Raw genomic sequence first — 21867 nt, forward strand, 5'->3', positions numbered from 1 at the left:
GGCCAATGCATTCTATTAGCGTGAACTGAGTTTGCACAGGGGTTCTAGTGCACCCTCGGCTCTGCTACATCAGATTGCTACATCTGATGTAGCAGTGCCGAGTGTGCATCAGATGTGTAGTTGAGCAAAACTGACTCAGCACTGCTAAGTCTCTGCATTCGCATAGGAATGCATTGGCCAGCCTTCGGCCAATCAGCGCTGGCTCTGCCGGAGGAGGCGGAGTCTAAGGTCGGACCTGAATGGAGACTGGTGTGGAGCGATCTTAGACTCCGCCTCCTCCAGCAGAGCCAGCGCTGATTGGTCGAGTTCCGTACTCTGGCCAATCAGCGCTGGCCAATGCATTCTATTAGCCCGATGAAGTAGAGCTGAATGTGTGTGCTTAGCACACACATTCAGCTCTACTTCATCAGGCTAATAGAATACATTGGCCAATCAGCGCTGGCCAATGCATTCTATTAGCTTGATGAAGCAGAGTGAGGGTTCAAGTGCACCCTCGGCTCTCCTACATCAGAGCCGAGGGTGCGCTTGAACCCTTGTGCAGCCTCGGCTCTGCTACATCAGAGCCGAGGGTGCGCTTGAACCCTTGTGCACACTCTGCTTCATCAAGCTAATACAATGCATTGGCCAGCACTGATTGGCCAGAGTACGGAATTCGGCCAATCAGCGCTGGCCAATGCATCCCTATGGGAAAAAGTTTATCTCACAAAAATCACAATTACACACCCGATAGAGCCCCAAAAAGTTATTTTTAATAACATTCCCCCCTAAATAAAGGTTCTCCCTAGCTATCCCTGCCTGTACAGCTATCCCTGTCTCATAGTCACAAAGTTCACATTCTCATATGACCCGGATTTGAAATCCACTATTCGTCTAAAATGGAGGTCACCTGATTTCGGCAGCCAATGACTTTTTCCAATTTTTTTAAATGCCCCCGGTGTCATAGTTCCTGTCCCACCTCCCCTGCGCTGTTATTGGTGCAAAAAAGGCGCCAGGGAAGGTGGGAGGGGAATCGAATTTTGGCGCACTTTACCACGCGGTGTTCGATTCGATTCGAACATGGCGAACACCCTGATATCCGATCGAACATGTGTTCGATAGAACACTGTTCGCTCATCTCTAATGCCCATGAATAACAGGATACTCTTTAAGGCTAAGACCCCATGGAGCGAGCAGCAGCCAAAAAGTGCTGTGGAAAAAAACATGATGGAAATGCAATTTTCTGCAGACTTTCTGCCTCTATTATACCTATATGGAAAACGCCAGTGTTTCTGTAGCTATAATGGACATGGTGCGATTTACAAAAATGTGACGGATTTTGAAAGCACAGCCTTTATTTTGCTCAACATGGGCCCCAACCTAAAGAACGCCACATATGTACATGTAGTATACATCAATGAGGGCGTATATCATAACAGACATCTATGAATTCCTCATAGTGATGGAGTCTCTGTCCATCTGATCCATCTGTAATGAAAGAGAACAGGGGAAAATAAATATGTAAGTTATATAAAGTCATACATGAGAATAGGGGCACAAGCAGATGTCACCTATATCTCAGTTTATACACAAATACACCCAAAAGGCAATTAACATAATCTACTGTATGGTGCCCTCTGTAGTTAGGGAGCAAATCCTCATGTATGGTCAAGTCATTAGTGAAAGATGAAGGCCTTATGTATGGTGCCCTCTGTAGTGGGTTCAAATGAGTTTGGTACAAACAGGAGAGTAACTTGGCTTAAAATATAGTGTAGAACACTCTCGGGGCTCCTAGGAACCTATCTATAAAACATCGTGTAGAATATTCTTAGGAATCCTAGGAACTTATCTATAAAACAGTGTAGAATATTCTTAGGAATCCTAGCAACCTATCTAGAAAACATAGTGTAAATCACTCTTAAGACTCCAAGGTACCTATCTATAAAGCATAGTGTAGTACACTGTCAGGGATCCTAGGAACCTATCTATAAAACATAGTGTATGACACTGTCAGGGCTCCTAGGAACCTATCTATAAAGCATAGTGTAGTACACTGTCAGGGCTCCTAGGAACCTATCTATAATACATAGTGTAGAACACTGTCAGAGTTCCTAGGAACCTATCTATAATACATAGTGTAGAACACTGTCAGGGCTCCTAGGAACCTATCTATAAAGCATAGTGTAGAACACTGTCAGGGCTCCTAGGAACCTATCTATAATACATAGTGTAGAACACTGTCAGAGCTCCTAGGAACCTATCTATAAAACATAGTGTAGAACACTGTCAGGGCTCCTAGGAACCTATCTATAATACATAGTGTAGAACACTGTCAGGGCTCCTAGGAACCTATCTATAAAGCATAGTGTAGAACACTGTCAGGGCTCCTAGGAACCTATCTATAATACATAGTGTAGAACACTGTCAGAGCTCCTAGGAACCTATCTATAATACATAGTGTAGAACACTGTCAGGGCTCCTAGGAACCTATCTATAAAACATAGTGTAGAACACTGTCAGGACTCCTAGGAACCTATCTAGAAAACATAGTGTAAATCACTCTTAGGACTCCAAGGTACTTATCTATAAAGCATAGTGTAGTACACTGTCAGGGCTCCTAGGAACCTATCTATAAAGCATAGTGTAGTACACTGTCAGGGCTCCTAGGAACCTATCTATAAAGCATAGTGTAGTACACTGTCAGGGCTCCTAGGAACCTATCTATAATACATAGTGTAGAACACTGTCAGAGGTCCTAGGAACCTATCTATAAAACATAGTGTATAATACTGTCCGGACTCCTAGGAACCTATCTATAAAACATAGTGTATGACACTTTCAGGGCTCCTAGGAACCTATCTATAAAACAGAAAAGCAGAAAATTAAAAGTAATCTGGGGCAGATGACCGCCTCAAATTCCTCTGGTTTCAGTGTATGGAGCCACGGAGGTATAGGTAGATCACTGGTCAGCACAAGGATGTCATGCATGTGCCATTCGTACCATTCAATCACAGTGTGGGATTTGCCTAAAGACGAGGACTTTTCCTGGATAGTATTTTTTGGGTTGGTTTACAGATACCATTACTGTACATGTCATTCTCTGCAAAGCCAATAATTGTACTTTTACCTCTCGCTGCTGTCACTTTTGATGGTCTGCGGTAGTGAATAAGAACAGATCCTGGGCCTGATCCCTGATGTTTGGCTGATTCTGCAGAATTCGCTCTTTCTCATGGTCACTGTCATCATTCAGATCATCAATAATCACAATCACATTGGTTTTCCCTGCAAAAGACAAGTTAAAATTCACCTCCATATAGTGTAATATAATACAGATGGTGTCATACTGGGTGCTGCAAACCAGGGAAGCCTGAAAAGACCTGTGGATCTGGACATCCCTAAAATATGTCACCAGTATCTCCCTTTATGTTACTGGACTTTGTATATCATATTTATGTGGTGTAAAAGGAATAATAAGGCCTTATGCAAACAACCATGAAAAATTATCTTCACACGACCGTTTTTTAGAATACATTAACCCAAAATCACAGCCACAAAATAACGCGGCGTATACGATCCAGGCTCCCATTGAAATCAATGGGAGCGTATACGGCGCTCAAAGTCTCACACGCCGTATACGTGCCACATCACGCGGCACGTTACTCCGTGTGAATGGACCCTAAAGCATCCTTAATCTGAGCATCCTTAATTAGTTTGAGCTGCATGTAGCCATGTGACCAATGAACGTAAGGAGAAGTGGAGCTCGGAGTGCCGCTCCTGCTTCATACATCTGATCTGTGGGGGTCCTGGGTGTTCAACTATCAAGGATCTACAATGGACGATGGGTAGGTCTCCAGTTGAAGATTTCTTGAAAAACCCCTTTAAACCTATAATTCCCTTGAATATTATAAATGTGAAAAAAAACACATAGTAATGCAGCAATAAAACATACAGCGATCTCGGTCTATCACTTACCTAGCTTCACAAACATATACTCTAGCTCCTCATCGTACAGAGAGTCGGTGACATTAGTGATATTGACCCTTCCTCTGTTCTTTGTGTGATACAGAATCCCAAATGTGCACCGAGACACGTCCTCCATGAATTTCAAGTATCCATTGTTGGTAATATAACATGGTTGGACGCTCTCTATGACATTCCGGAAGGATCCAGATTCCAGTTTGGTTTTCAGCCATTGATAGTCAGTCTCTGATGACCTTGAAAATATCCCAACTTTGTGTTTATTCTGAACCTAGAAAACATGAATATAAATAAAATCAGTGATATTAAAAGACAGGGGATAAAGTATATCATTACAACAATAGCTTGTATTATAGCAGTTGATGACTAGCAATAAAGCTTATATTCTCATGAATAAGGCAGTATTATAGCTCAGGGGACAACCGTACAGCAGATTTGAGAAATGCTACATTAAAGAAGAGAACTAATTTCACATAGAAGCAGAAAGTTTAAACTCGTTTTATTGAAAAAGATGTAACAATGAAACAATACACTCAGGAGTACACATAATCAAAACATACAAAATAAAATACAATGAAAAGGAAAAAAGTCTAAACAAACAAAGATCCACCACACCGCCATCCCGACCCAGGCTAAACCCACCCCGCCTACAAAAGACGGAACAGAGAGTAAAGCAGTCCAGACAAGGGGGAGTACAGCATCATCCGGTGGGTAACCATCTTACTATGTGAAGGCGCCTAGTGCTGAGCGCATCGAGGAGGCAGAGTGTTGGGTATTAGGAGAATCACACCATGCTCCCCACACCTTGGTGAATTTTTGGGGGCAGCCCCTACCTTTATATATAATCTGGTTAAATGGAAGAATAGAATTGACCAGCCTCCGCCATTGAGATACTGATGGGGGGCGCGGGGCCATCCACCGCAGGGCGATGGCCTTCCTGGCATAGAACAGACATTCCCGAAGAAAAATCCGGGTGTGATGCTGCCACAACTCCTCATCCAATACACCAAATAAACAAACTTCAGGGGAAAACGGGACAGGGCGATCGAGGACGTCTATCAGGAGATCAACCACCCCTCTCCAGAAGGTCTGCACAACTGAACAGAAGCAGAAAGTTTCATGATTATTTATACTGTACATGTAATATACGTGTACAATGCCCAATACAAAGGAATTATCGGCCTACTGGAATGATATATCATGGAGTCTATTGAAACTCCAATATAACTAGATCACTAGATGATTGCTGCTGACACGGGGGGGAATTTACTAATCCCATCTACCCTAGTTTTTTGGTGTAGATGGGTGTTAATGTGGCACATCTTTGGTATACGGCCCTTTCTGGCACCAAATAAAAATGAGCAAACTGGTTTAAAGGGGTTCCATCATTAGAATCCCGTTTTAAGCTAAACCCATGACAGCATAGCCTTAAGAAAGGCTATTCTTCCCCTACCTTTAGATGTTTTCTCCACGCCGCCGTTCTTTAGATATTCTGGTTTTCATCCATAGGCTAATTAGTTTTCTTGCAGCACTGGGGGCGGTCTCCAATGCTCAAACAGCACTGGGGGCATCCACAGTGCTGCGAGAAAGCTATCCAGCATCGCTTTCTTCTTGGCCGTCGCCTCTTCCTCTTCTTTCCCATTTGGCCACAGGAAAATGACGGCGCTTTTTGAAGAAGACATGATGGGACAAGGAAGTAGAGGCGAAGGAGGCAAACAGGGAAAAGGAAGAAGAATGCGGCACTGCATTTTTTTATTTTTTGCAGCACTGAGGACCGCCCCCAGTGCTATGAGAAACTGATTAGCATATATATGAAAACCAGGATAACTAAGGAGTGCGGAGAAGACATCTAAAGGTAGGGGAAGAATAGCCTTTCTTAAGACTAATCCAATGTGAGTTTAGCTTAAAGTGGGATTCTAATGATAGAATCCCTTTACACTGAACCATATTCGACCTGCACATACCAAAAGTTTCAGGCTAGACTTAAATCGAAAACTTTTTAGGGTTTGTCATCCACAAACCTCTATTATAATCTGGAGTTTCTTGCGTTAAAGCATTATGATGCATGTGAAGTAAGCAAGGAGGTCCTTGCCGAGGGACGCCAAACACCGGGAGGCAGCCAAGAAGATGTGAAGCAAGGTGAGTATATTTATTATGTTGCTGCACTTCCCCTGGGCCACTTATTATACTGTAGGGCCTGAAGAGACCCAAGAGTATAATAGTATCACTTCCAGTTGGTTTTGAACAAGTTCCGCCCAAAATGAACCAGGTGTACAAATCCATGAAGCAAAAACACACTGGTGCTCCATTCACAAGGCCTTTGGGGTACCGTTGGTCCCCTGTCCTCCTGATCACTGGGGGACCGGCCATCGGGTCTCCATTGATGAGACAATTATCCCCTGTCCTGTGGGGATAACATGACATTGCCACAGTACAGGAGGACTCTGCTTGTGTCTTGTCAACATTAGATAGGATTTTTCCAGTCACTTGATATTCTACACATTCATCTAACAGAAGTTATATGTAAGAAAATGCAGCAAGAGAAGACACAGACAGAGGTAACATTACAAGATGTAGATCCTTACCCAAGAAAGAAGATATGTACTCCATGTAGCTTTAATGAAAAAAAAGAAAAGAAAAAAAAAGTAATTAAAATTAGAGTATGTAATGTAGACTAGTAATGGATAGAAATACAAAGACAGGTGACAGGATTTACATGTGAGTATTCTCTGGATGCTGCTCAGTTTTCCTTCATTTGAGGTTATCTCTGGTGCAGTCGCTCCAGCAGGCACGTCATTCTCATCCTCTAAAGACAAAACAAAGATGGAAAGTTGTAAATGATGAGAACTTCTTATAGGTTTATTATTTTTGTTATTATTTATTTATTTATTTAGCACCACGGTGTTTCCACGGTGCTGTACATTATTATATTATTCCATGCTGCTGTACATTATTATATTATTCCATTGGGCTGTACATTATTATATTAATTCCATGGTGCTGTACATTATTATATTATTCCATTGGGCTGTACATTATTATATTAATTCCATGGTACTGTACATTATTATATTAATTCCCTGGTACTGTACATTATTATATTAATTCCATTGGGCTGTACATTATTATATTAATTCCATGGTGCTGTACATTATTATATTAATTCCATGGTGCTGTACATTATTATATTACTTCCATGGTGCTGTACATTATAATATTAATTCCATGGTGCTGTACATTATTATATTAATTCCATGGTGCTGTACATTATTATATTAATTCCATGGTGCTATACATTATTATATTAATTCCATTGGGCTGTACATTATTATATTAATTCCATGGTGTTGTACATTATTATATTAATTCCATTGTGCTGTACATTATTATATTAATTCCATGGTGCTGTATATTATTATATTAATTCCAAGGTGTTGTACATTATTATATTAATTCCATAGTGCTCCGTACATTATTATATTAATTCCATGGAGATGTAAATTATTATATTATTTCCATGGTGCTGTACGTTATTATATTATTTCCCGGGTGCTGTGCATTATTATATTAATTTCATGGGGCTGTACATTATTAGGGAGCCTTCACATGGAGTTTACGCTCGCTCATTCTGAATGTAAAAATCGTTTAGAGTGAGCGGCGTAAAAAACAGATCCCATTGACATGAATGGGTGCCGGCACATGCACGTATCACATTGAAAGCAACAGGTAAAAAAGCCTCCCATTGATTTCAATGGGGAGCGGGCGTATGCCAGCACCCATTCAAGTCAATGGGATGTTTTTTACGCTGCTCACTCTGAACGATTTTTACGTTCAGAAAAAGCAAGCATAAGGCTCCCTTATATTAATTCCATGGTGCTGTACATTATTATATTAATTCCATGGTACTGTACATTATAATAATTCCATGGTGCTGTACTGTCAGGATACGGAGTCGCCGCGGTCTCCTTGCTGCGCGGTGTCTCCCTGGGAGACGTGTTAGGAGTTCTATTGGGTGTGCTTAGGTCATTAAGGGTTAATCTTTTCCTTGCCTTCAGTCTCCATGCCGTTAGCCATCAGGTGTGTTCTCTGCTGCTATTTAAACCCCACCCAGGCATGGATCCTTGCCAGCCATTCACTTTGGGTTTCCTGGTCCCCCTGCTCAGTCTTATTCCCTGTCTGTTTGTATTCCATATGTTTCTTGGTTATTTTTGACCCGGCTTGTATTTTTGACTATCCCTTGTCTTTTGATTCGGTACCTTTATTATATCTCCTGGCTTGACCTCTTGCTCGTCTGACCTCGCCTTCTCTTCTGTATCTTGCTGGGACTTGTGGTCCTCCCTGGTTCCATGCTGTTTAGTCTTTTGTTTTGCATTGCAGTTACACTGTGCTTTCTGTTTAGGTGTGACCCCGTGACTCCAGTCCCTAGGACTTTCAGGGCCTCCTCTCCCCTTATCCTAGCCGCCGGATAGAAGGTTAGGAGCCGTGGTAGGCGCACTTCAATTAGGAAGTGCATTGGTCTGCCTCATCTCAGATATTACAGCATAGTTATAGCTGCAGGGCCTACGACCCCTTTTGTCATTAGTTGCACAGTGTTGCTTTCCCAGCTGTGTCACTTTGCACTTCCTGACCCTGACGCCAATCCTTACATGTACATTATTATATTAATTCCAGGGTGCTTTACATTTGGGAGTTTACATACTGCACACAAAATATACAAACAAATATAATACTAACAATGACCAACTGGCACATTGACTGGGATAGAGGGCCCTGCCCGCCAGGGCTTATAATCTATGGGGGAAGAGGGTTAGAGACTGATCAGATGGCGGTGTGATGGCAGTAGTGAGTAGCGTTATTGGAGGTTGTAGGCCTTCCTGAATAGGAGAGTCTTCAGGGCCTTCTTGAAGTCTGTGATTGTGGGGGTCAGTCTTATGTGTCTTGGTAAGGAGTTCCAGAATATGGGGGATGCATGGGAGAAATCTTGGAGATGGTTGTGTGAGGAACAGATGAGAGCAGAGCGGAGTAGGAGGTCTTTGGAGGATCTGAGGTTACGTGTGGGCAGGTAGCGGGAGATTAGGTCAGAGATATATGGAGGGGACAGGTTGTGGATGGCTTTGTATGTCAGTGTTAGTATTTTCAACTCTATTTGCTGGGTAACGGGTAACCAATGAAGGTATTGGCAAAGGAGAACAGCCAATGGAAAATGGGTGGAGAGGTGAATAAAGCAAACAACTTAGTTTAAGGTGGACTGGAGGTGAAGAAGGTGTATGATCCGATGTATGTTCTAGAGTTGGAGGCAGCAGGAGGTATTGAGGGTTTGGATGTGTGACTTGAAGGATAGGTCAGAGTCCAAGTTTATCCCAAGGCAACAGATCCGTGGGAATGGAGTAAGTGTGGTTCCATTAACTTTGATAGATGGGTCAGATAGAGGGGCCATACGAGGTGGGACGAAGATAAAGAACTCCATTTTCTCCTTGTTGAGTTTGAGAAAGCGGGAGGAGAGAAAGGAGGCTATGGCCGCTAGAAACTCTGAGACTCTGAACGTCAGAGCTGTAATGTCTGGTATGTGTGCACCTTATACCTACAGCAGGTATTACATGACCACTATGTGGAGCAAATATCTGAGCAGTGTATGGAGTCAATACTACAGTATGTGTGTACAGTATGTAAGTATTTAGTGAATACTACAGGAGGTAGTGTGTGTGCACAGGAAGGATTATGTGCACACTATATAGGGCCACAGGAGGCAGGACCAGGGTTGCCTGACGTGGTACTGGCCTGTGGCCAGCTGGAGATGGCTGGGGCCCCATAGCATCATGATAGTGACCGAGGAAAGCCTGGTTCCCTGATCTCTATACACATAGAGATACTGCCAGGGTAGGTGATTAAAAATAACAAACCCTTATGCTCACTTCTCCTGGGTTTCCGTCAATCCCCAGCATCCTCTTTGGGTCATTTCTGGCTTGTGACGGAGGTCACATATCCCAGAGGTCAAGTGAGGCGCGCTGTTATCATTAAGCTAATCAGAGGACACAGCAGTGACATCTGAGGCACGTGACCTCAGTCACTGGCAGAAGAGGACTGAGGAGGATGCTGACGAAAGCTGGATGGATCAAGGATGACCAGGAGAGGTGAGGGAAGGTGAGTATAAGTATTTATTTTCCATATCCTCCTCTGGGCCCCTGATTATTATTCACTGAGGAGACTCCAGTGTATAATAATGGCACCAGGCATATTATACTGCGTGTAGGCCACTGTGGATCATGTTACACTGTGTTGGTTCCATTGTGGAGCATATTATACTTTGTGGGAGCCACTGTGGAGCATATTATACTGTGAGAGGCCCAGGCAGTGCAGACATGTTAGGAGAAGAAAGCCTGCAGCACCCATATGTGCTTCCATCACATGGCTGGTGTATCCTGATTATGTTCAGTCTGTTTATTCCCTGAATCATTTCCGCTTGGTTCAGAGATGTCTAAGATTTTGACACCGATGGTATTTAATATGTATGGTACCAGTGTGTAATGCAGACACAATTCTTTTCTACTTATTTGTAAATTACTGACCACCAATATTGTATCTGGACTGGTATAGAGGCATATTAGCTGTGCTGGACTACTCCACCTATCATCTCTACTATAAGAAATACGTACCCCCAACAGTGATCTTTCTGATCTCAGATCTTTTTGTGTCCTTACCATGAGGATCAGGTCTGTAATAAAACACAAACATTTCAGAGTTGGAAGAAATTGTCCTGCAAAGAGACACTTCAGATAAGTCCTGGACAACGTCTTACAGGTTATTATGTATCATCTTCACTGAGAATGTACAAGAGAAAACTACTGTGTCTACTATGGAAATGTATCATTGGAAAATACGTACACTGAGTTACTGCTCCTGGGAAATATATTAGAGCAGATGTTCCAAAATTGCCTGTGTAAGAAAAAAAACATCCTGGTAAGATGTATGAGGACTGGTATATACAATATGCATATACAATATGATGGAGCAAGCCTCATAGGAATCACAATGCGTTAATGAGCTAATTTTTTATCAAAATTTTCTAAAATGATAAATGATGGTAAATGATACCTGGAATCCCTCGTCCTTTATTTACACACACATGGTCTCATGCCAAATGTACAGTATAAATGGAAGGATTATCTGTGACAGGGCCCCCCCATACATGGAATATCAGTAAAGGATACACAGAAAAACGATTTCCCAATATACTTTCTGTATCAATTGCTTACAGTCATTCATTCTTCTTATTCACTGGATAAAAATGAGTCCATGGCCATGTGATATAAGGTCCATAGTCATATGATACAAGGTCCATGGTCATGTGATACAAGGTCCATGGTCATGTGATACAAGGTCCATGGTCATATGATACTAGGTCCATGGTCATGTGATACAAGGTCCATAGTCATGTGATACAAGGTCCATGGTCATGTGATACAAGGTCTATGGTCATGTGATACAAGGTCATGGTCATATGATACAAGGTCCATGGTCATGTGATATAAGGTCTATGGTCATATGATACAAGGTCTATGGTCATGTGATATAAGGTCCATGGTCATGTGATACAAGGTCTATGGTCATGTGATATAAGGTCTATGGTCATATGATACAAGGTCTATGGTCATGTGATATAAGGTCCATGGTCATGTGATATAAGGTCTATGGTCATGTGATATAAGGTCCATGGTCATGTGATATAAGGTCCATGGTCATGTGATATAAGGTCTATGGTCATGTGATATAAGGTCTATGGTCATATGATACAAGGTCTATGGTCATGTGATATAAGGTCCATGGTCATGTGATATAAGGTCTATGATCATGTGATGATCACACAGATGTATGGCTCCTTACAAGAAAGAAGTTTGATTACTAAGCTGCAACTATAATGAGCCGTAGCACTTTACAGATTTTGTCAACAGTGTTCCATATAGGGCACATAATATAAATTCCCTATCAGTATGTCTTTGTAGAGTAGGAGGAAAGCCGAGCTCCTGCAGAAAACCCCAAAATACAAACTCCTTGCAGGTGTTAGCCTTGGTAGGATTATAAAACCTAGGACTCCTGTGCTGCAAAGCAATAGTGCTAACTACTGAGCCTCCGTGCCACTCATACAGGGGAACTTTTCTTTTGTGGAAGATTCTCCAAGTTCTCGAGGTGCACAAGGACCCTCTGATTGGTGAAACAATGATGAGCGGGAATTCAACCAGCATACATAATGTCTGAATAGCCTTAATAAAGTCTATTCATCCCCTACCTTTATATTTCTGCTCCACGCCACCGTTCCGTTGATGTACCATTTTTCCCATTAGGCCAATGGGTCTCCAGACAGCACAAGGGTCGTCCCCTGTGCTGCTTGAAAATTCTCCAGTGATGCCTCCATCTTCTACAGCTGCACTTCTCTGCTGAATCCTTCATGTAGTCTTCTTCCGGCAAGCCTGCATTTGGAATCTAAATTCCGCGCATGTGCAGTCAACTCTGCCATCGGGCAGAGCAGACTGTGAATGTATGTTCGGCTATTTTACAGTGGCTGCTTACAGGCACAGTACGCTCATGTAAGCGGCCACAGTAAAATGGCCAAACAGACATGCGCAGCCCGATGGTGGAGTTGACTGCGCATGCATGGAATTTAGATTCTGAACGCAGGCTCGCTGGAAGGAGACTACAGGAAGGACACGGCAGTGAAAAATGGAGGGCTTGTTGAAGAGTCTTCAGGCAACATTGGGGTGCCCGATGACAGAGTTGACTGTATATGTGCGGAATTTAGATTCTGAATGCAGGCTTGCCAGAAGAAGACTACATGAAGGATTCAGCAGAGAAGTGCAGCTGTAGAAGATGGAGGCATCACTGGAGAATTTTCAAGCAGCACAGGGGACGACCCTTCTGCTGTCTGGAGACTCATTTTTATACCGGGAAAAACCGGTATATCGACGGAACGGCGGCGAAGAGCAGAAATATAAAGGTAGGGGACGAATAGCCTTTCTTAAGGCTATTCTGACGTGATATTACCTGAAAAATGGATTCCAATGATGGAATCCCTTTAAAGAAAAAAAAAATAAGGTGCTACAATTTTATTGAGTTATTGACACTTTTACCTTCTGCTAAAGATCCTGTTAAATCTGTTAATAAATCTGATGATAGGAATGAGGAGGAAACAAAATATATAATAATAATCTAGGCAGATATGACTAATTCTGCACAATAAGAATTGGGGTTGAGCCGATCTTGACTTTTCAGGATCGATTTTAAAATCTGATTTCCGATCATTTTTCATTCGAACCCGATCTCGATCCCAATTCCGATCCCAATGCAAGTAAATGGGATTTTTTAATTAATCAGAGATCGGATTTTAAAAGCAATCCTATTCACTATACAGCATGGAATCTAACAATTGTTAGAATCCACGCTGTGTAGTGAATCACTAAGTAGCCAGAGGATTTTTTTTTAAATCCTCTGGCTACTTAGTCCACCCTGGTGTCCACTTACCTCCAGAGATGGTTGCTCTGCTGTTCTTCACCTCGCTGCCCCCTCCCTGTCAGGTTAGGAGAGTGTGGGCGGGTACTGGGAGGGGAGACGTCACGTCTCCCCGCCCTGTACCCGCCCACACTCATCTAACCTGCCCACACTGTCTAACCTGGGAGGCAGGGGGCAGCGAGGCGAAGAAGACTGCAGCTGGAGCGGCAGCGAGGCGAAGAGCAGCGGAGCAGCCATCTCTGGAGGTAAGTAGCTACTAGAGATGTTACTTTAGTCTCCCATTAGAATGAATGGAGGCAGCCGGCGCGCAGGGGGTTAAGGCTGTGTGCCGGCTGCTTCCATTCATTCCTATGGAACCACAGCGGAGCCTTCACACTGAGTATACGCTATATACTCAGTGTGAAGGCATTGTGGGGAATACTACCGATCTCGATCCCACCTAAAAAGATCGTATTCGGAATTCCGATCGCGATCGTGAAATTTTCTCGATCGCCGATCGGAATCCGATTTTTCCAAACACGATCACTCAACCCTAATAAGAATGCTTTCTGAAATAGAAGGGTTAATAATTTATTTTAGGAAATGAATGAAGAAAAGAGAAATCCCATCAACATTTGTATATATGTATATGTGACCTTTGCCGTTTGGAGGAGGAGCCCTGGAAGTGATGATACAGCCCCACAGATACAGCCCTGAGCTCAATATCATCCAGTCTGTCTGGGATGACATGACGAGACAGAAGGACTGGAGTAAGCCTACATCCACAGAAGATCTGGGCTTAGATCTCCAAGATGGCCAAAAACTATCTGTACCTAGAAGAGGCAAAGGGCATAGATCACACCAAATATTGATGGGATTTACATTTCTCTTTTCTTCATTAAAAAACAAAAACAAAACAAAAACAATTAACTCTTCTATTTCTGAAAGCATTATTATTGAAAATATGTTTTTCCATGGTATTTATTTTGCCAGCTTAAAAATGGATTTTACCTGATTTTGATCTTTATTCCTAGTACAGAAGATCACAAGCAAAAATGTAATCTCCCTATATTATAAAAATGAATTTCTGTCTGTCTGTCTGTCTGTCTGTCTGTACTCTAATGCGAACCAAACGACTGGACCGATCTTCACCAAATTTGGTACAGAGATACTTCAGGTATCCGGGAAGGTTTAAGATGAGACTCCAACTCGCTCGGATGCACCGTTGCTGAGATACAGCATTCCAAACACAGTGCCCCCCCCCCCCCTTAGCCAATACAAACCTGCAAGACTTTCACTCATATTCCAACTGCAATACACACGGTCACTCCACATGCACAATACAACACTGATATCCAAACTGAGATACACGCATCAGAGGATTAGATACACAGATCAGCAGACAGTATCACAAGCCAGAGGATTAGATACACACGTCTGCACACAGTCCCACAAACCAGAGGATTAAATACGCACTTCTGCACACGGTTCCACATGCCGAAGGATTAGATACAGGCGTCTACATACAGTTCCACACTCCAGAGGATTAGATACGCGCATCTGCACACATTTGTACACGCCATAGGATTAGATACACGCGTCTGCACAGAGTACCACATGCCGTAGGATTAGATACACACGTCTACACATAGTTCCACACGCCGAAGGATTAGATACGCGCCTCTTCACACAATACCACACAAGGGAGGATTAGATACGTGTGTGTGCACACAGTACCACACTTTGGAGGATTAGATACATGCCTCTGCACACAGTACCACAAGCCAGAGAATTAGATACGCGTCTCCGCCCACAGTATCACACGGGGGAGGATTAGATACGCGCGTCTGCACACAGTACCACACGGGGGAGGATTAGATACGCGCGTCTACACACAGTACCACATGCCATAGGATTAGATACGCGCGTCTGCACACAGTACCACATGCTGGGGGATTGGATACGCGCGTCTACACACAGTTCCACACGCCATAGGATTAGATACACGCCTCTTCACACAATACCACACGGGAGGATTAGATACACGTGTCTTCACACAGTTGTACACGCCATAGGATTAGATACACGCGTCTGCACACAGTAACTCATGCCGTAGGATTAGATACGCGGGTCTACACACAGTACCACATGTCGTAGCATTAGATACGAGTGTCTGCACACAGTACCACTTGCCGTAGGATTAGATACGCGCATCTACACACAGTTCCACACTCCAGAGGATTAGATACGCGCATCTGCACACATTTGTACACGCCATAGGATTAGATACACACGTTTGCACAGAGTACCACATGCCGTAGGATTAGATACACGCGTCTACATACAGTTCCACACTCCAGAGGATTAGATACGCGCGTCTGCACACAGTTGTACACGCCATAGAATTAGATACACGCGTCTGCACACAGTACCACATGCAGTAGGATTAGATACGCGAGTCTACACATAGTTCCACAAGCGGAGGGATTAGATATGTGCCTCTTCACACAATACCACACAGGGGAGTATTAGATACGTGTGTGTGCACACAGTACCACACTTTGGAGGATTAGATGCATGCCTCTGCACACAGTACCACAAGCCAGAGAATTAGATACGCGTCTCAGCACACAGTATCACACGGGGAGGATTAGATACGCGCGTCTACACACAGTACCACATGCCATAGGATTGGATACGCCCGTCTACACATAGTTCCACACACCGAAGGATTAGATACGCGCCTCTTCACACAATACCACACAAGGAAGGATTAGATACCTGTGTGTGCACACAGTACCACACTTTGGAGGATTAGATACATGCCTCTGGACACCGTACCACAAGCCAGAGAATTAGATACGCATTTCCGCACACAGTATCACACGGGGGAGGATTAGATACGCGCGTCTGCACACAGTACCACACGGGGGAGGATTAGATACGCACGTCTACACGCAGTACCACATGCCGGGGGATTGGATACGCGTGTCTACACACAGTACCACATGCCATAGGATTAGATACGCGCGTCTGCACACAGTACCACATGCCGGGGGATTGGATACGCGCGTCTACACACTGTTCCACACGCCATAGGATTTGATACGCACCTCTTCACACAATACCACACAGGGGAGGATTAGATACATGTGTCTTCACACAGTTGTACACGCCATAGGATTAGATACACACGTCTGCCCAGAGTACCACATGCCGTAGGATTAGATACACGCATCTACATACAGTTCCACAGTCCAGAGGATTAGATACGCACGTCTGCACACAGTTCCACACACCATAAGATTAGATACACACATCTGCACACAGTACCACATGCTGTAGGATTAGATACGCGCGTCTACACACAGTTCCACACGCCAAAGGATTAGATACGCGCCTCTTCACACAATACCACACAGGGGAGGATTAGATACATGCGTCTGAATACAGTACCACACTTTGGAGGATTAGATACATGCATCTGCACACAGTACCACATGCCAGATAATTAGATACGCATCTCAGCAGACAGTACCACACGGGGAGGATTAGATACGCGCATCTGCACACAGTACCTCACGCCAGGGATTAGATACACCTGTCTGCACACAGTACCACACGCCAGAGGATTAGATACACGCGTCTGCACATAGTACCACATGCTGTAAGATTAGATATGCACGTCTGCACACGGTTTCATTTACCGGAGGATTAGATACACACATCTGTACACAGTACCACACCAACAAGGATTAGATACTTGCGTCTAAACACAGTACTGCATGGGGAAGGATTAGATACAGCTTTACTCCAGGATATCCATAACAACTGATCACAGGTTTTTCACTGATATCCAAAATGAGATACACATAATCACATGACGCTTATGGACATACACACAAACCACATACAAAATACACCAGTGCAAAACTGGACATTTCTTATGGGGCCACTACACAAACATAAAATGTAATATACCCGTGCGAAGCCGGGTCCTCCCTCTAGTAATTTATACTTACATCATCCATGATGGTGGCTCCAATATCACTAGATCACCATGTGTCTCTGAAGTCACTACTGATGGTTTCTCCTCTGATGTCTCTGGATCAGGCTCTTTATGTTCAGTCACTTCTGATGGTTTCTCCTCTGATGTCTCTGGATCAGGCTGTTTCTGTTCAGTCACTTCTGATGGTTTCTCCTCTGATGTCTCTGGATCAGGCTGTTTCTGTTCAGTCACTTCTGATGGTTTCTCCTCTGATGTCTCTGGATCAGGCTGTTTCTGTTCAGTCACTACTGATGGTTTCTCCTCTGATGTCTCTGGATCAGGCTGTTTGTGTTCATTCACTTCTGATGGTTTCTCCTCTGATGTCTCTGGATCAGGCTGTTTCTGTTCAGTCACTTCTGATGGTTTCTCCTCTGATGTCTCTGGATCAGGCTGTTTCTGTTCAGTCACGGCTGATGGTTTCTCCTCTGATGTCTCTGGATCTTCCTGTTTCTCTGCAGCTACTGCTGATGGTTTCCCCTCGGCTGTCAATTGTTCACCTGACTTCTTGGTAGTCAATTCTGATAGTTTCTCCTCTGCTGTCTCTAGATAAGAGTGTTTCTCTGTAGTCCCTGCTGAATGTTTCAACCTTGCTGTCCCTATATTACCCTGTTTCTCTGCAGTCACTGCTGAAGGTTTCTCTTCTGATGTATTCAGATCACCTTGTTTTTCTACAGTCACTGCTGATGATTTCTCCTCTGATGTCTCTGGATCAGACTGTTTCTGATCAGTCACTGCTGATGGTTTCTCCTCTGCTGTTCTTGGATCACCCTGTTTCTGATCAGTCACTGCTGATGGTTTCTCCTCTGCTGTTCTTGGATCACCCTGTTTCTCTGTTGTTTCTTGCCTTTCCTGTATTTCTTCTAGCACAGTTGATATTTTCTCTTCTAGTGAGGCTCCAGCTTCTGATTGACTTACTGTATCAGATTTCTGTGACCTTGGACAGTCAGAGACTTTTTGTTTAGCTTTGGAGTCTTGCATTTCTACTGTTTCTTAGTTCTCACTAAGAATGTGTACCTGTTTTAACAGTTTCTTTAGTAGAGACAACTTCTGAATCTGGATTTGGTCACTTTTCTAGCGCTTCTGTAGTTGAAAGAAATATGGCTGTTACTTTAGGGTTCACTTAATTACATCTTTTGTGTTTTATTTGTGTAACTTACTGTTTTCTGGATTCTTTGAGGTGACGAAGCGCGTGCATTCAGTTCCACTAATGGCAAATTACCGTGGATGAAATCTGTTCTCTGTTCTCTAATCTGTAAAATAATAAATAAGATAGAATACATATGATACTCTATATGAAAGAAAAATAACAAATTACAAGAGCCTGGCAGTTCACCTTCACCCTTCCTTTGTCTATTTACCCCTCATATTGCCGTGTTGTGCAGATTATTGGTTCCAGTTATTGGTGATTATATATACCATATACTGAGGTGACAATGCAATGAGAGACACTCACTGAGCATTCCATTCCATAGACTTTAATGGCTTATTGTAGTAACCGGATATACAATAAACCTTTCAGCTTCCTTGGACTCATATGGGCTGTGATATTAACTATTCTGCTGGTACAGTCACTGTGTACATACATTACATTACTTATCCTGTACTGATCCTGAGTTACATCCTGTATTATACTCCAGAGCTGCGCTCACTATTCTTCTGGTGCAGTCACTGTGTACATACATTACTTATCCTGTACTGATCCTGAGTTACATCCTGTATTATACTCCAGAGCTGCGCTCACTATTCTGCTGGTACAGTCACTGTGTACATACATTACATTACTTATCCTGTACTGATCCTGAGTTACATCCTGTATTATACTCCAGAGCTGCACTCACTATTCTGCTGGTGCAGTCACTGTGTACATACATTACATTACTTATCCTGTACTGATCCTGAGTTACATCCTGTATTATACTCCAGAGCTGCACTCACTATGCTGCTGGTACAGTCACTGTGTACATACATTACATTACTTATCCTGTACTGATCCTGACTTACATCCTGTATTATACTCCAGAGCTGCGCTCACTATTCTGCTGGTGCAGTCACTGTGTACATACACTACATTACTTATCCTGTACTGATCCCGAATTATATCCTGTATTATACTCCAGAGCTGCGCTCACTATTCTGCTGGTGCAGATACTGTGTACATACATTACATTACTTATCCTGTACTGATCCTGAGTTACATCCTGTATTATACCCCAGAGCTGTGCTCACTATTCTGCTGGTACAGTCACTGTGTACATACATTACATTACTTATCCTGTATAACCTTGCATTAATAAAATTATAAAACATTACAACATAATATAAGATAATGATATTAATATACAAAGAACATAACAAACAACATTTAAGGCCCAGTTCACATCTGAAAGTAGCACTTTTCTCTCTGCATGTTTAGTGCGGACACCAGACTGATCCCATTATAGTCTATGGGGTCCTTGTGGTTTCTTAGCTAACCGCTTTTTAATGCATATAAGTTTCCGTTCAGGGGTCCCCAAGAGGACTCCCAGGGATTTGTAGGTAACGGTTCCGCATTACATAAATGTTTACCTTTGATCAATCTGACACCATCATCGGAAGGAAGTCACTCTGAATCTCTCGAGAAAACAAGCAGTGTGTCTTCTTGCACTGAAATATTCCTTGACTTCTCTGATCTTAAATTCTCTTTGATATTCTCTGGAGTAAATACTTGCAGCGCTGAGACTCTATTAACACTATAAAGTGCAGTTTTCCAGTAAATCTTACCTACCTACAGCCTCGGTCCCGACTATCAGACAGCTGCTTCAGTTTGTTTCACTTTCACTTGTTAAGAATTTGTGAGAATGAGTCACAGGGGAGGAGGGGAGGGGAGCGGAGCTCATAGAGGAGGAGGGAAGACGAGGAGAGAAGAAGAGAGTGGGGGGGAAAGAGGAGATGAAAATAGAATTGAGGATTAGAAGTAGAGAAGTATAGAGGAGAGGAGGGAAGGGAGAGGAAAACAGAGAAGAGGGGAAAGAATAGGGAAAGGAGAACAGAAGATAAAAGTGAGAACACAATGAAAAACGCCGCAGAAAAAAATGCAATGTGTTTCCCCTGCAGTCTTTTCCGCAGTATGGGGCCAAACTAGTGGCTTGTGACCCTTTATAAATCAGGTGCACAAGACCTATATATACCCCTGTACACAATAAAATACTTAGAAACATACAGAATTATCAAAGAGGACCCTTTTTTTTTGGAGATGCCCCCTCATAAAACCAGCCAGCAATTAACTTCTTCTTGCCCTACACTGTAATAGTACGCTGCAGTAAGCAATTTGTTCCTAGGGCTACACTTGGCAGCCTTAAAGGGATTCTACTATTAAAACTCTTTTTTTTCTAGGTAACACGTCGGGATAGCCTTTAGAAAGGCTATTCGTCTCCTCCCTTTGGAAGTGATATCCACCGCGCTGTTCGTTCGAAATACCGGTTTGTACCAGTATGCTAATTAGTTCTCTCGTAGCGATGGGGGCGTTCCCATTGCTGCTCGAAAACCGACTCCAGCACCGCCTCTGTCTTCTGCATCCTCCCCTTCCTTCTTCGGGCTTGACGTCGGACGCCTGCGCAGTACGCTCTGTTCGGCGAACTTGTGGTGTCGGTACTATGGCCGCGGGCGTGCGCAGTACGTTTGGCAAAGTTCACCGAACAGAGCGTACTGCGCAGACATCCGACGTCAAGCCGACGAAGGAAGGGGAGGATGCAGAAGAAGACAGAGGCGGCACTGGAGTCGGTTTTCGAGCAGCAATGGGGACGCCCCCATCGCATCTCCTGCACTGGGGGACGCCCCCATCGCAGCGAGAGAACTAATTAGCATACCGGTACAAACAGCACGGCGGAGATCACTTCCAAAGGTAGGAGACAAATAGCCTTTCTAAAGGCTATTCCGACGTGTTACCTAGAAAAAAAAGAGTTTTAATGGTAGAATCCCTTTAAAGAGGACCTTTCATGGATTTGGGCACTTGCAGTTTTATATACTGCTGGAAAGCCAACAGTGAGCTGAATTCATCGGCTTTCCCGTTCTGTGCCCTGGGTGAAGAGCTAGCAGTGCCGGTACTGTAGCTCTTCACAGTCAGAAGGGCGTTCCTAACAGTCTGTCAGGAACATCCTTCTTCACAGAAGTGTCTATAGAGCTGTACTGGGAACGTCCCCTCCCCTCCTGATAACACTCATCTATGGACAAGCACTGTGAGCAGAGGGAGGGGGCGTTACTCCCCACTCACACTGTACAGTGCTATAGGCGCTGCTGTGAAGAAGGACGTTCCTGACAGAGTGTCAGAAACGCCCTTCTGACTGTGAAGAACTACGGTACCGGGACCGATAGCTCTTAACCCGGGGCACAGAACGGGAAAGCCGACA

General features: G+C 43.5%; 1 protein-coding gene across 3 annotated transcripts; it reads right to left on the bottom strand.

The window, feature by feature from the left end:
* Nucleotides 1–1329: 1329 nt before the first annotated feature.
* Nucleotides 1330–20295, bottom strand: LOC142217563 (uncharacterized). 3 transcript variants are annotated; one of them, XM_075285853.1, is made up of 10 exons: nt 20243–20295; nt 18640–18732; nt 17457–18562; nt 10837–10887; nt 10608–10666; nt 6671–6760; nt 6540–6568; nt 3949–4225; nt 3104–3258; nt 1330–1464 (listed from the first exon to the last, which is right to left on the bottom strand). In XM_075285853.1, the coding sequence occupies exons 3-9, from the start codon at nt 18458–18460 to the stop codon at nt 3116–3118; spliced, it is 1653 nt and encodes a 550-aa protein (XP_075141954.1). In that variant the 5' UTR covers nt 18461–18562; nt 18640–18732; nt 20243–20295; the 3' UTR covers nt 1330–1464; nt 3104–3115. The 3 variants fall into 3 exon arrangements, with proteins under 3 accessions (XP_075141954.1, XP_075141953.1, XP_075141952.1); XM_075285852.1 differs by having other exon boundaries at nt 20247–20290; XM_075285851.1 differs by having other exon boundaries at nt 20048–20278.
* Between the last annotated feature and the right edge of the window lie 1572 nt (nt 20296–21867).

This window comes from Leptodactylus fuscus, chromosome 8 (assembly GCF_031893055.1).
Source record: "Leptodactylus fuscus isolate aLepFus1 chromosome 8, aLepFus1.hap2, whole genome shotgun sequence".
In the NCBI taxonomy this organism is placed as follows: Eukaryota; Metazoa; Chordata; class Amphibia; order Anura; family Leptodactylidae; genus Leptodactylus; species Leptodactylus fuscus.